The sequence below is a fragment of the Cnephaeus nilssonii genome, assembly GCF_951640355.1.
Source record: "Cnephaeus nilssonii genome assembly, chromosome: 4".
Lineage (NCBI taxonomy): Eukaryota > Metazoa > Chordata > Mammalia > Chiroptera > Vespertilionidae > Cnephaeus > Cnephaeus nilssonii.
The window spans coordinates 3,363,224-3,377,901 of record NC_137075.1 but is presented as its reverse complement, the minus strand read 5'-3'; the positions used below and the strand labels follow the sequence as shown (position 1 = coordinate 3,377,901).

The 14,678-nt window shown below is 45.8% G+C and overlaps 1 protein-coding gene across 1 annotated transcript in view; it reads right to left on the bottom strand.

Annotated features, from left to right (window-relative positions):
* ARID3B (AT-rich interaction domain 3B) overlaps window positions 1–14,678 on the bottom strand; it is an 82,636-nt gene that overhangs the window by 24,229 nt on the left and 43,729 nt on the right. Inside the window, exons 3-4 of the mRNA XM_079768860.1 lie at window positions 1,275–1,346; window positions 996–1,068 (exon numbers count right to left, since the gene is read on the bottom strand). Coding sequence (XP_079624986.1) covers window positions 996–1,068; window positions 1,275–1,346 — 145 coding nt within the window. The remainder of the gene's footprint in view (window positions 1–995; window positions 1,069–1,274; window positions 1,347–14,678) is intronic.

Here is a 14,678-nt window from a genome sequence, read left to right as displayed (position 1 = left end):
TAAAGGAAGGGGAAGGAGAAGAAAAGACAGGGTGATCAGGGAGATTGGAGATGGAAGGAGGGAGAGTTCACTTGGAATATTTAGCAGCTGGGGCTGCCATTATAGCTCACCCTTGGATAAGAGGAGCATTTCATTGCCAGATCTCAATGAAGGAGCTGACACAAAAATCAAGGGATGCATAATCACAGAGAAGAGGCTAGTGGGAGTAGCATCCCTCCCATGGCTTTGTCCTGGGGAGCTACACAGGTTGCTGAGGACCTTCTCCTAGAGAGGCTGGGGTTCTGGCCATGTTTCCTGAGGGCTGTCCTAGCTGGTGAACCCATTGCTATGAAAGGCTACAAAGACAGGAGGTTGAGTCACTGGGCTCAAGACTCAGTCATGCCATGGTCCATAGTGTGATGGATGGGGATAGGTGAGGGAGAGTGAAAGGAGAGAAGTGAGAAGGTGTAATCAAGCAGACACCTATGTACCTACAGTTAAACTGCAGGAATGCCCCCACCAAGCCAGTGGATGCAAAAATCAAAGAGCTAATGGGTTAGAAAAAGAGTTAGCTTGTCCTTTTCCCGGGTCATTTCCGACCCTCCCAACAAATCCTGAGGGGCCTCTATTCTCTCATTGACCTTTTTCAGTCTCTCCAAGGCTAGATGTATCAGCAGGAAGCCTCACATACTAGTTTAAGTGATGTCCAAGGAAGCTATAAGGATAAGAAAAAAGTATATTTGAATTTGAAATGACTCCAGAGACCAGTTAATCAGAAGAGTGACAAAAACAAGACAGGATCAAGCCTGAATGATCAGTCCCTTCATTTTCTGCAAGGCCCTCTCTGCCCTCTTCAATCGTCAATTGTTCAGCTAAGTTCGTAACCAATCAGCAGTAAATGCCTTGTCTTCCTGAGCTGACTCTGGCACTCTGTGGGGAGCAGTTAAGCCAAAGTGTGAATCGCACACAGTAGGCACTCAATAAATATTAACAGAATTGAAATAATGCACACTCACCCCTCTTCTGCATAAAGATGAAGAGGTCATCCAGGAATTCTTTCCTTTCCGGATCACCGTCCAGTTCATACAGCTGCAATCCCAATCCCCCCACCCCCCAAAAAAAAACACAATGAAAAAAATTCGTCTTATGCAGGAAGCCTTACACCAGAGATACACAACCATCTGAATGACTACAAATATGACTCATAGGCCACTCCTGTCCTATTCTTTGGGGATCAGATACAACAACCCACTGCAGAACTGCCCTTTTGTTATCACAAAGGAAACATTACAGACCTTGGCAAAATCTCGAGAGATCTCTCTTCCTCGGCCTCCATCTGAATCATCACTCCAAGCCAAACCACCATTCTAAAGGGGAACAAAGCACAGAATTCAGAATGAGTAGGAAGAGAGCATTAGAAAACAAGGCAATCGTTTAGGAGGAAGATGAAGAGCATTAGCCATTGTGCTATCCTGGCTTACACTGCTCAGGCCCTATCTCTGCCACCCTTATAGGGAGAGCTTGTTGTTGTTTTTATTTCCAATTATGGTTCCAAAATGAGTGGAAATCAGGTGGAAGAATCATCTCCATTTGTTGAAGGAGGGTGGGCATTACTTATACCTAAGAATTCTGGAAGAGGAGGACACAAAGGCCCAATTTCCTGAGAACCTGCTCCTCCTTAGCTGATCTTCCGAAAGAAGCCACCACTCTGAGATGTACCACTTTTCTGCAGGTTCTTTATGGTATACTAGTGTCTCAGTGCATGGATTCATGCACATTGAAAAGAAGTTAATTAGGAGAAATATTTTAATGTTGCTATTTGCCCTTTCTCTATAATAGAAGTGTCAACCAAATTCATGATTGACAATGACAGATTGAAACACACACGTGCAATAGGTGCCAGTGAGAGCTTTATATGTATCGTACATGCACAAGTCAACTTAGCCTTTTATATATATACATATACTAGAGGCCTGGTGCACGAAATTCGTGTCCGGGGGCCGGGGGGGGGAAGGCCCTCAGACTGGCCTGTGCCCTCTTATAGTCCAGGACCCCCCAGGGATCAGGCCTAAGCTGGAACTCAGACATCCCTCTGCGAGAGGCTGTCTGCCTACCTGATCACCCCTAACCACTCTGCCTGCCTGCCTGATTGCCCCTTACCGCTTGCTTGGGGATGGGGCCAGCACTGACTTCTGGTTGGTCAGCCTCCGATTGTTACTGGTCATTACGACCCAGGGTTTTTATATATGAGGATGTGTTTGTACATTTTATATAATGTTGTAAAGATAGCTAGCCTGGCTTTCCATACAACACTCTAAGTGGGGGTTAAAGGGTCAAAGGCAGCAGGCCACAGATACCACAGTTGTGGTATCTCAGCCAAGCCTCACTACTAGAAACCCTAAGTCTAGTAGTGAGAACTCCCTAGTGATGTAAGGATCCCCAAGGCCTGAAATTATTCCTAAGGTACAGACCCTATGCCACTTGGTTGATGTTCATTTTCTTTTTTTAAATATATTTTTATTGATTTCCAGAGGGAAAGAGAGAGGGAGAGAGAGATAGAAACATCAATGATGAGAGAGAATCATTGACTGGCTGCCTCCTGCATGCCCCCTACCAGGGATAAAGCCCGTAACCCAGGTATGTGCCCTTGACCAGAATTGAACCCAGGACCCTTCAGTCTGCAGGCCAATGCTCTATCTATTGAGCCAAACCGGCTTGGGTGGTTGATGTTCATTTTCATTAGAGAAATAGCAAAAACCTAATTATGATTCAATTGATTGGGTTAAATACCACTCAACGGAAGGAAGGAAACTGCAAATATAAATATGCTTTTGTTTATGTTCTTGAAATCTGCTTCTTAGCCTTATTCAGTTGGGTAACATTTATTCCTCAAATCAGGCATTGTTTTCTATGGGTAGCCTCCTCTTCACCCCAAGCTGTTCTAAGTACTCTAGAAACAATCTCTATACATTTTGAGCTCAGAAATTAACATATTACAATTTTGAAACTATCCTATCTAATAAAAGAGTAATATGCAAATTAACCACCACTCTGCTACACCCACAAGCCATGCCCACCAGCCAATCAGGAGTGAGTATGCAAATTAACCCAACCAAGAGGGCTGAGGCCACAGAGAGAGCAGGAGGCTTGGGTTTCCCTGGCAATGGAGGAAGCCAAGCTTTCTGCACACCCTGGCCAGCCTAGGCCCCCACTCAAGGCTACAAAGTTTCAATTATAGAAGATAAATAAATCCCAACAAAATGGCGGCAGCCACGGAGCTGGAAAGAGCAGGAGGCTTGAGTTGCCCCCGGCAATGGAGGAAGCCAAGCTTTCCACAGCCCTGGCCTGCCTTGGCCTCCGCTTAAGGCTACAAAGTTTCAATTATAGAAGATAAATAAATCCCAACAAAAATGGCTGTGGCCACGGAGCAAGCAGAAGGCTTGGCTCCGCTCAAGGCTACAAAGTTTCAATTATAGAAGATAAATAAATCCCAGATCCCAGGGCCTCCGCTTGGGTCGCCGGGGGGCGTGGTCGGCCTGCAAACCCCTCGCCCAGGCTGCCCCATGCCCCAAGGGAACCCCCACCCTGATCCGGGACACCCTTCAGGGCAAACCAGCCGGCCCCACCCGTGCACCAGGCCTCTAGCGTATCTAATAAGAGTAATATGCAAATTGACTATCACTCCAACACACAAGATGGCTACCCCCATGTGGACACAAGATGGCCAGCAGGGGAGGGCAGTTGGGAGGGACCAGGCCCGCAAGCGAGGGCAGTTGGGGGCAATCAAGTCTGCAGGGGAGGGCAGTTAGGGGTGACCAGGCCGGCAGAGGAGGGAAGTTGGGGGCGAACGGGCCTGCAGGGAAGGGCAGTTAGGGGTGACCAGGCCTGCAGGGGAGAGCAGTTAGGGGCAAACAGGCTGGCAGGGGAGCAGTTAGGCATCAATCAGGCTGGCAGGGTAGTGGTTAGGGGGTGATCAGGCTGGCAGGCAAAAGCGGTAAGGGGCAATCAGGAAGGCAGGCATCGGGATCGGGCCTAAACGGGCAGTTGGACATCCCTTGAGGGGTCCCAGATTGGAGAGGGTGCGGGCTGGGCTGAGGGACACCCCCCCGTGCACGAATTTTGTGCACCGTGCCTCTAGTCCTATATAATAAAAGAGTAATATGCAAACTGACCGAACAGCAGAAAGACCGGTCGCTATGGTGCGCACTGACCACCAGGGGGCAGATGCTCAATGCAGGAGCTTCCCCCTGGTGGGAAAGCTCAGCCACAAGATGGGCTGATGGCTGGCAAGCACAGCAGTGGTGGCGGGAGCCTCTCCCGCCTCCGTGGCAGCTCTAAGGATGTCCGACTGCAGCTTAAAGCCATCAGTCAGACATCCCCTGAGGGCTCCCGGACTGCTAAAGGGTGCAGGCCAGGCTGAGGGACACCACCCACCACAGTGCGCGAATGTCGTGCACTGGGCCTCTAGTCTGTATTATAAGCTCCTTGAGAGCAAAGGTGTCTTATTCATCTTTGTATTGCAAGCACATAGCACATTGCCTGGCACTTCTTAGGCCCTAGTGCAGTGATGGGCAACCTTTTGAGCTTGGTGTGTCAAACTTCGCCAAAAAACTGAGCATAACTCGGGTAGTGTGTCACTTTGAGGAAAAAACATTATTTCGCAAATGTTTCATCCTCAGGAGCAGCAAATGTTTCATCCTCGGCATGCGGCCGCCTCAGCGGCCGCGTGTCATCAGAAATGGCTATGCATGTCAGTGCTGACACACGTGTCATAGGTTCGCCATCACTGCCCTAGTGAATGCTTGATGAATCACAATCATTGTTAAAAGGCTATTTGAGCCAACTGAGCATCTTTTAAAAATATACAAATACCGGGTCCGGGTGAGGCCGCGGGCCCCTGGATCCGGGTGAGCCTGGCCCCGGGTCCGGGTGAGGCCGCGGGCCCCTGGATCCGGGTGGGCCTGGCCCCGGGTCCGGGTGAGGCCGCGGGCCCCTGGATCCGGGTGAAGCAGTGCCCTTGGGTCCGGCCGAGACCAAACCAGAGGGAGTCGGACCTGCATTACCACCATTTGTCCACCATCCAGAGCTGAGGGGTCAGTGCCGACATGTACTCATAGGGAACTGGTGAACATTGATATTGGGTCTCAAAAGAACTGTTGGTCCAGAAAGAAACTCACTACAGACTGATTCATTTGCCTGTCAGCATAACTATTATTGCTAGTCGCACATTCAATTCTTATAAGTATATCTCTAGTGACACATGATTTCGCTCATCTAGGGGAAATGATGAACAACATAGACTGATGAACAAGAACAGAACCAGAAACAAGGAGGCATCGATCGGACTATCGGGCCTCAGAGGGAGGATAGGGGAGGGTGGGGGGAGGGGGGAGAGATCAACCAAAGGTCTTGTGTGCATGCATATGAGCCTAACCAATGCTTAAGTTCAGCAGAGGGTTGGGGCATCCATGGGGAGGGGTGTGGGATGGGAATGGGGGGATGAGGACAAATATGTGACACCTTAATCAATAAAGAAATTTAAAAAAAAATATATATATATATATATATATATATACAAATAAAACACATATACCATACAGTAGAGTATAAACCACCCTCTGCTAGGGAATATATAAAATGTCATATTAGCCCTAGCTGGTTTGGCTCAGTGGGTAGGGCATTGGCCTGTGGACTGAAAGGTCCCCAGTTCCATTCTAGTCAAGGGCATGTATCTTTGTTGCAGGCTCCTCCCCGGCCCAGGCCCTGGTCGGGGTACATGCAGGAGGCAACCAATCTATGTGTTTCTCTCACATCAATATTTCTCTCCCTTCCCCTCTCTTCTACTCTCTCTAAAAAATTCAATGGAAAAATATCCTCGGGTGAGGATTTAAAAGGGGGAAAAAAAGATTAAAAGACTGAATTTAAAAAAAAATTAAAAAGTCCTATTAGAAGCCTGCTGTTCACCCCTGACCCAGTGGATGGGATTGGACACAGTGAGTCCGTCACATTCTCTCACTGCTTCCCCAGGACCACAGGTGCATGCACTCACACAATGTGCACACGTAGGCAAATGCCACCCAGCTGGCTGGGGTGTTTAAGAGGTTGGGGAGGGGCATATGGGAACAGAGAGCAGAGGTTTCTTGGAGGACAGTCTTTGGACTGCATAAGGATCTTGCTGTGAAGCCATGCCAATACAACTGAAGCCTGGTCCAATTCCATTCTCTCCCTCCTCTCCCTTTAAGAAAGCTTGCCTGAAAGCAGGAGATCTTATCGGTTATATTTGGAGGCCATCCTTTTCTTCTCTTACTCCAAGTGGGATCTGAGGTGTAGACCTGCTTTCTGACAGCAACAATCTAGCACAAAGAGAGGTAAGCATAATCAAGAAGTAACACTCTGTCAGCTGAAATGAATAGGCTACACCGAATTGTTTCTCTGCTGGAAGTGCTCAGTAAATGCTATCTGACTATGCACTCCTCATGTCCCCAGCAGATGCGATGGAAATCTGCCTACCGCACCTTCAGCTCAGGGAGTCAGATAACCAAGTTGGTGGAACACTATAAATAAAAAAATTTCAAAAGCCAAAGCTTACCCCCACATTATAATTACAGTCAACAGAGAAATCTGGCGGCTACTAGGATAATGAATAATCAAGATGAATGATGTCTGTCAGGTCAGCAAAACCAGACACAGTCCTCCTTTCAAAGGATGTAGCAGCTTCCCTAATGCCCAGTGATTTCGTTTGAGCCAGAAATTCCTGCTGGAAAGTCAATTATCCTGGGAGCTCCTATAGGCTGAAAGACATTTACTTAACCCGTGATCACTGCCGCTTCTGTTATGTCAGCTGTTTACTGTGGCAGCTGAATTCCCAACTCTCTCCCTAGCTGGAGATCTGAAGCCGGTTCTTCACAGGATTCTTTATCAGGAGAGATGAAAACACGGGGTTGTTTTTTTTGCTAATTACAGTAACTTCCAGAACTGTGAATACTCACTCAGAAACTATTTAACACTCAGTTAGATGGAGAGGATGGAATCCACAACCCAGAATCTCAGACAGGGTTTTCCAAAGCAGGAGAGGAGTGTAAAAGCAGGCAGGCCAGTCCAACCACCGTGTGCTTAGCATGACAATAAACACCTAAGCGTGAGAGCGCTCCGTTCTAAGGAACAGAAGAGAATGCCTTGTAGGATGGGAGTTGGGGGTCACTTGCTTCAGCTCTGCCTACTAAGTGTGAACCACTTAGTTTAAAATCCTGCTTAGTGATGGGATTTTAGTCTGAAATGCCCCTACCTCTATGACCAGAAAGGACAAGGAGACCTGCCCAAACAGGAGAGAAATGGCACACTAAACTCTTTCAGCAATCCACTGTTTGACCCATTCTACAGACAGGACAGTTAATATTTAAAGAAATGCAGGGAAAACAGTTGGCCATGAGAGAGGTGTTCCCTGTTGTCCAATTCCAAAGCCAGGACAGTCCATTACTTAATTTAAAATATTCAGTTGGGCCCATGGCCAGTGTGTTGAGTGGTTAGAATATCGGCTCACACATTGAAGAGTATCAGGTTGGATTCCTGGCCCCGGTCAGGACATTGTCGGGGAGGCAACCAATCAATGTCTCTCTCTCTCTCTCTCCATCCCTCCCCCCCTAAAAATCAATGGGGAAAAAATTCAGTTGGGGCTGATGGGGAAATGTTTACTCTCTTCAAATTACTCTCTTTGTATTGGAGCAGTTAAACTTCCACCCTCCTTCACATGATTTCTGGCTGAGGTGAGAGTAATTCCTAAACCCTGCTCACCCTTTACAGTCCAGCTGAAATGCTCTAAGAAGCCTCCACCTCTGCCCACCAGGCAGAATTAACACCGTTCTCCTCTGGGCTATGTCACTTGGGTTCTGGTTACCTGTGCCCCTGTCTATGTCCCCAGTCTGTAAGTTGTCCTGTCCCAGGCCCCAGACAGGCGTCCTCAAACCACGGCCCTGTTTTTGCCGTTTTGTTTTTTTTACTTCAAAATAAGATATGTGCAGTGTGCATAGGAATTTGTGCATAGTTTTTTTAAACTATAGTCCGGCCCTCCAACGGTCTGAGGGACAGTGAACTGGCCCCCTGCTTAAAAAGTTTGAGGACCCCTGCCCCAGCATATAGAAAGCATTGACACAGCTGCTGAAAGACCAGGATGGGCTCCCCCGTGAGCGCTCAAACGCCAGTTCTGCTCTCCCTCCTCCTTTCATTGGGAGAATTACAGGCTTCAGCAATTATTTTCTTGGTTCTTAACTGACCAACTGCTTGTGGGCAGCAGGTTTCTTGGCCTATCAACAGGGTGTGAGTGTGACTGCTGGAAAGTTATCAGCCCAGAAATGATTTTTTTCTTGAATGCTGAGTGTGGCTGACTGAGACCCTAGAGTGGAGAAAAGCAGGGGCAATAGAGGCGAGTATGGAGAAAAAAAGCCCAAAAGAGCCAGCTCAACAGTTTAGGGCTCAAGAGGGTGTCCCTGAGAAAAGCCTTCCAGCTGAAAGTCTGCGTGCAAGTCTAATGGCCAGAGGACCAGCCTCTGTCAGCCCATGGGCAGCAGGCAGTGTTCAATAGCCTAGCAGCCAGAATGACACTTTATTTTACAACCTTCTCAGCGTCTCCTATTTGAGAAATCTCTTAACAGCTTTGATCTCACTAGGAGCTCACAAGAAAATGACAATTTGTTTCCAAATACCTGACCACGTCAAGCTCTGGCTACTATACACACATTCAGCTCATCTTCGCTAGGAAGCCACACAGCATTTTGCCTTTAAATCCCTCAAAAATGGTGGTGAAAGAAGGTTGGGGAAGGAGAAAAGGGAGAAGGAAACTAGTGTTTATGCATCTTCTACACAGCAAGTACTGGGACAAAAGCTTACAAAATATTTTCTTACTTAATTCTATAATGTAGAGGTGGTGGTTTTAGAGATAGAAAAACAACAGCTCAAAAAGCTCAAGTAACTTGCCCCGAGCCTCAGAGCATTTAAACCCAGGCCTATCTGGCTCTCTTTATTACACCATGCTGCCTGGTGGCTTAAAAGATCAGTAGAAAGTGTTCTGGGTTGGGATACCAGGAAAGGGAGGAAAAGAAGAACCAAATCCTCTGTCCATAGAATGCCTACAATGCCCAGTCATGGCCCTGGGCGGCTCCTATCAATGGGAGGTCTTTTATTCTGTAATTCATCTCATGGGCTTAAAAGTCAGTCCTAATACAACACTTGTCCAGGAGACTTCCCTGGGGTACTGGAATAAGAACTGCTAACCTCCAAAACACAACATCCTGGGTAGGTGGGCCCTCTTCGTCCCCCTGGAGGATTAGAAGGTAGAGAGACAAGTGGTTACATCTCTGAGGGGACTGGAAGAATATGGCACCTTAGCACTGTGACATGCACATAAAAGGCCTTCAAAAATAATGAATTAGAGTTTAAGCTGACTGCTCCTCAAAATTAAAATACCTCAACACCTCAACGTGGAAGATGGAAAACACCGAGGGGAAATGGATCACTGTCTTTGAAAACATAAAAGGCTGCCTAGTGGAAGACGAAGCAGGTAGTTCTTTGTTTTTTGTTTTCTCTCAAGCCCCAGAGGGCAGAACTACAATCACTGGGCAGAGTAACCAGGAAGAAGATTCCAGGTCAAAGAAGGACTTTTCTAGCAATGGAGGTGGGCAGCTTCATGTCCCTAGATGAACATCTGTCTGGGATGTCATGGTGTGGAATCCAACATGAGAGAGCGCTGGACAAGAGGGCCTCGAGGGGTCATTGCTGTCCTGAGAAGGGAAGATCCTTTGACAAATTCATTCAACACTGTTTTCCTGAGAACCCATCCCAGATACAGAGCATTGTGCAAGCTGCTGCGAGAAAAGAAAAAGCTGCCTGTGCAGACGGAGAAACAAGCTGAGCAGACACAGCACTTAATAGAGCACGGCAACAAGAACCAAAACACAAAGTGCACAGGAAGGGGGTGGGGGCGGGGAAGGATCGGAGGTGCAAACAAAGCTGGCCTGGAGAAAGGGTCCGGGAGAAGTTTACAGTTTAAATGAACATGGAGTGAAGGATAAACAAGGTATGTTTTGGCAGGGAGGATACAAATCTGAATAGTTAAGGTGAAAACAGCTTGTGAGATGCCTTGAATACCAGAAGGAAATTTAAATTCTGAACTGTGAACAACAAAACAAATGCTTAAACTAGCATTTCAGATGATTTTTGTTGGAAAAAAATATAATATACACATACAAATGTATCTAGACACCTAATTGGATTGAGATTATGGGGAACTTTCACTTTTCCTTTTTTTTTCCATTATATTCATTCATGTCCAAACATTTGATACCTTAGGACAGTGGTCGGCAAACTCATTAGTCAACAGAGCCAAATATCAACAGTACAACGATTGAAATTTCTTTTGAGAGCCACATTTTTTAAACTTAAACTTCTTGTAACACCACTTCTTCAAAATACTCGCCCAGGCCGTGGTATTTTGTGGAAGAGCCACACTCAAGGGGCCAAAGAGCCGCATGTGGATCGCATGTGGATCGTGAGCCACAGTTTGCCGACCACGGCCTTAGGATATACTAGATACTGTGAAAGGCTCTGAGGGAAAAAGAACACAGACAAGAGCCTCTGACCTCATGGAGCTTACAATTTAATGTAAAGAGACAATTTTAAAAATTGTTTATTTTTTCTAGATTTACTTTTGAATCTTTTGTCAAGACACATCACATGCTCTCACCCCCAACAAAGAAAATTTGGATTGCACTGAAATTATAGAATAATTTTAGCAAACTGATGACATCTCCACAATATTTAGTCTTTCTCTCTCTCTCTCTCTCTCTCTCTCTCTCTCTCTCTCTCTCTCTTTTTAAATACTTTTATTGATTTCAGAGAGGAAGGGAGAGGGAGAGAGAGACAGAAACATCAGTGATGAGAGAGAATCATTGATCAGCTGCCTCCTGCACTCCCCACACTGGGGATGGAGCCCGTAAATCAGGCAGGTGCCCTGACCAGGAATCGAACCTCAACTGACCACCTGGTTCATAGGTCAATGCTCAACCACTGAGCCATGGCAGCTGGGCTTAGTCTTTCAAATAACAGAGCAGTATGACTTTTCATTTAAAGATATTTTTAGTGCTCCTCAGTAATGATTTACAATGTCAATATATTTCTTATGCAAACAGTATTGAAGAGCTGAGAGGGAAAGCTGGCACAGGGGCTGGCCAGCACTGGTCAGCAGTCCACACAGAATCTGGGTGAGCAATGGGGGATGGAAGCAGAACCAGGGAGAAATGACTGTCTTAAGATGCAGCCAAGTCAGAGAATCAAGCGGATGGAATGAGGGCATGAGAGAGAAAGAGAAGGATGAACCTGAATCTTTTCGTGAGAAAGGTATGTTCTGATGGAAATGGAGACACAGAGTAGGGGATCAAGCAAGAAGAAAGCCTTTGGCACTAATGAAAACAGACCACTGTCTGGATATTTGTGTGTTGGGGGGCGGGGGGGGGGGGACGATAAGACCAATCCCACGGCCCTGGAGGAAGCCAGGTTATGTCAACCGGCAGCAGCAGGAGCCGAAGGCTTACTGCCAACCTTCCAATGGGGAGAAATTTAACCACTGTTTCCGGACCCAAGAAGGCTGCCATGGGCCTTTCTGTGCTGGGATTGGGAAAAGGCCAACTAGTCCATGCCTCTAAGATCTTAGGAGCCAGCACTGCATTCCTCAGGACTGGACCTCCCCAGAGACAGGAGTGCCTGACTTTAAAAGCAATTAAGTCTCCAGGTTATTTTAGGATTACTTCTTAGCCACCTGGAATATTTTATTAAAGCACAGTTCAGACATCCAAAGCAATTTAAGTTCCTATTCCTCACTCCTCCTCAGGGCAAGAGTTAACCCTTTCCTCGGGTATAAAGTACAGAGGCTAATGGACCAACGGACCACTTGGGCCCCCGTATTCTGAAATATTGAAGAAATTGTCCTGTCCTTCGAACACCATCATACACTGACAACTTTTATAGAGATTCTTGAGTGTTCTCTGAAGACACAGAGCAGTAATGTTTTTCCTTCCTGTCTATTCTCTATAATCTAATAGATTCTGAACCCCAAGTCAAGGATCTGGACAAAGTCCTAGGACCTGCCTCAAAGTAGTCTTTAGCAAAATCACTAAACTTCTAAGGGGCAGATCCCAAGCCCACAGATACCAATTACTTTGACATACAAAATGTAACTAAAATATTTGGACTAACTATTATGTTGTTGTTGTTGTTATGCTTGTGTTTTTTAAATAAGAAATGCACAAACTAACTTCCCTTTGGCTAGACCAAGCATGTCAAACTCAAGGGCTAACACAGGCCAAATAAACAAGGTTTAAGTTTATGTGGGCCGCAAAAAAAAGCTTCAATTTTCATAGAAACGTAGGTTTATTTCAATACAGACATGCTGAATACAAAGGACTGAAATAAATGAGTAATCATTAACATAAAATAACATTTTAATAAAAATTAAACACTGAATACCTGCACAAATTAATAAGCATAACACAAATAAACCTATTTTTCTTGTTCTCCGAAAGTGAAATATTTCCTGTTGCGCACACCAAACAAGTCAGTACAAGACTAATGGCGTGGCCATCGGCTGCTAAAATATTCGCTGCTAGAATTAGTGGAGAGAAATGGTGCGCCTGCACATAAGGCGTGTGAGGGAAATGAATGCAACACGATGATAGTCATCAGTCATTAGCGAACATTGTAGTTCGTTATTAATAATTATGTGTAACAGGATATTGTAAAAATTAAGTCACGAAATTTTTATTAAAACGTTTCTTACATACCGTTATATTGGCTGGGCCACAAAAATACTAGCTGTGGGCCATGCTTGGGCTTTGCAGGTATTACCTGTACCACACTTGTAACTGTTCCACTGCTGGTCGGGTTGATAATGCAATGTTAAAGTCCAATTCCTAGATCTTGATAGGAAGAAAATATATTTTCCCTTCCTTCCTCCCAGTTTTAACTGATTCCAAGAGGTAATGAGACATGCACAAGAGGATAATGGGGCAAGATTATAGGAGAATCCTAAAAGTAGAAAGGAGTCCCAGGAAGTAAAGCAGATACTGTTATAAGCAACACCACTGGACTATAAAACCCTCCTGATAAGATCAGGATTACTGCTCTTAACTAAATGGCTCAGGCCAAGAAGGCACCAGAGTTATAATTATCAGATGCATACCTTCCGCAGGCAGGTAACCTTAGCAGGAACCAGAAAGCACCTCCCTGCCTCTTACTAGCAACAAAGATCAATTCAAACTCGGTGGCTTGGAAAAAGAATGATGGGACACTTTTCTGATTAAGCTGTAGAAAGGAGAATGGTTGGGGGAAGGGAGAGAGGGTGCAGTTCTACCTTCCCACCTAGGCACACACTCACTCCATGCAATAAGCAAGAAGACCGCCCAGAAATGGGGCAGTCCTACAGAGGAGGAAGAAAAACTACAATGCAATGTTGGTGATGAAGCCGCCTCTCTGCCAGAGTGAATGGACTGGCCCAGTCAAGCCTGAGAGTGAGAGCCAAAGAGGAAAGCCCAGTGCCTTTTTGGCAGAATGTGAGTTGGAGCACTGCTCATTGAACCCTGTGAGCTACTACCACTTAACACTTCACAATGGTTGCTGACATACAGTCACACCACAGGGCTCAGGAAGTCAGAACCGGAGAGCCAGGTGGCAGAGCCAAGTGGGAAAATGGACCTGAAGAGGTCAGGAAACTTGCCCAATGTCAATACTTCAGAAAAGTTTTGTAAGACTTCTTTTTTTCAGTTCTGGCTGGGTAGTTCATCTGATTGGAGTATCGTCCGGATGTGCCAAGATTGCAGGTTCAATTCCCAGCCAGGGTCCATGCAATAATCAACCAATGAATGCATAAATAAGTGGAATAACAGATCAATGTTTCTCCCTACTCTTTTCCTTCCTCTCTCTAAAATCATTAAGTAAATAAAAAAATTTTTAAAGACCTTTCTTTTTTTCAAACTACATATTTTAAATGTATAGGAAGAACACATTTATTTATGTTTGTTTTTTTGTTTGTTTGTTTCTTGTTTGTTAATCCTCACCCCAGGATATTTTTCCCATTGATTTTTAGAGAGAGTGGAAGGAAGGGAGCGGGGAGAGAGAGAAATATTGATGTGAGAGACATATCAATTGGTTGCCTTCCGCACGTGCCGAATTGGGACTGGGGACTGAACCTTGACTGGGAATGGAACCTGTGACCCTTTGGTGTGTGGGCCGGCACTCTAACCACTGAGCACATCAGCTAGGGTAGAACACATTTTTTAAAAAATGCTGTGATGAATTATTATATAAAGTTAAAAAATCCCTCTTTTATGTTTAAGTTCAGGATTACACGGAGCAGGTTTCTTTGGGTAGAACAACAGCTGCATGCTGTGTTTCAGTCAGCCTCATTGGAGATTCTAAGAGCTCCTTCTAGGGCTTCTCCCAAGCCCACGCCCATTTGGGGGTTGGTACAATAGTATACACATTCCAACTCTGATGCCAGCTGCCCCTGTGCTCCCTGCCTCCTCTCCCCAGATAAGACCTTCTCTCTTATAGGAAGGGTTACTTACCCCTCTGCGAGGCTTGTGCACCTGGCAGAGGGGCTCAAATAAATGTCAGGACTTGAAGAATAAACCACAGGAGTAAACTTAGTAGAATCA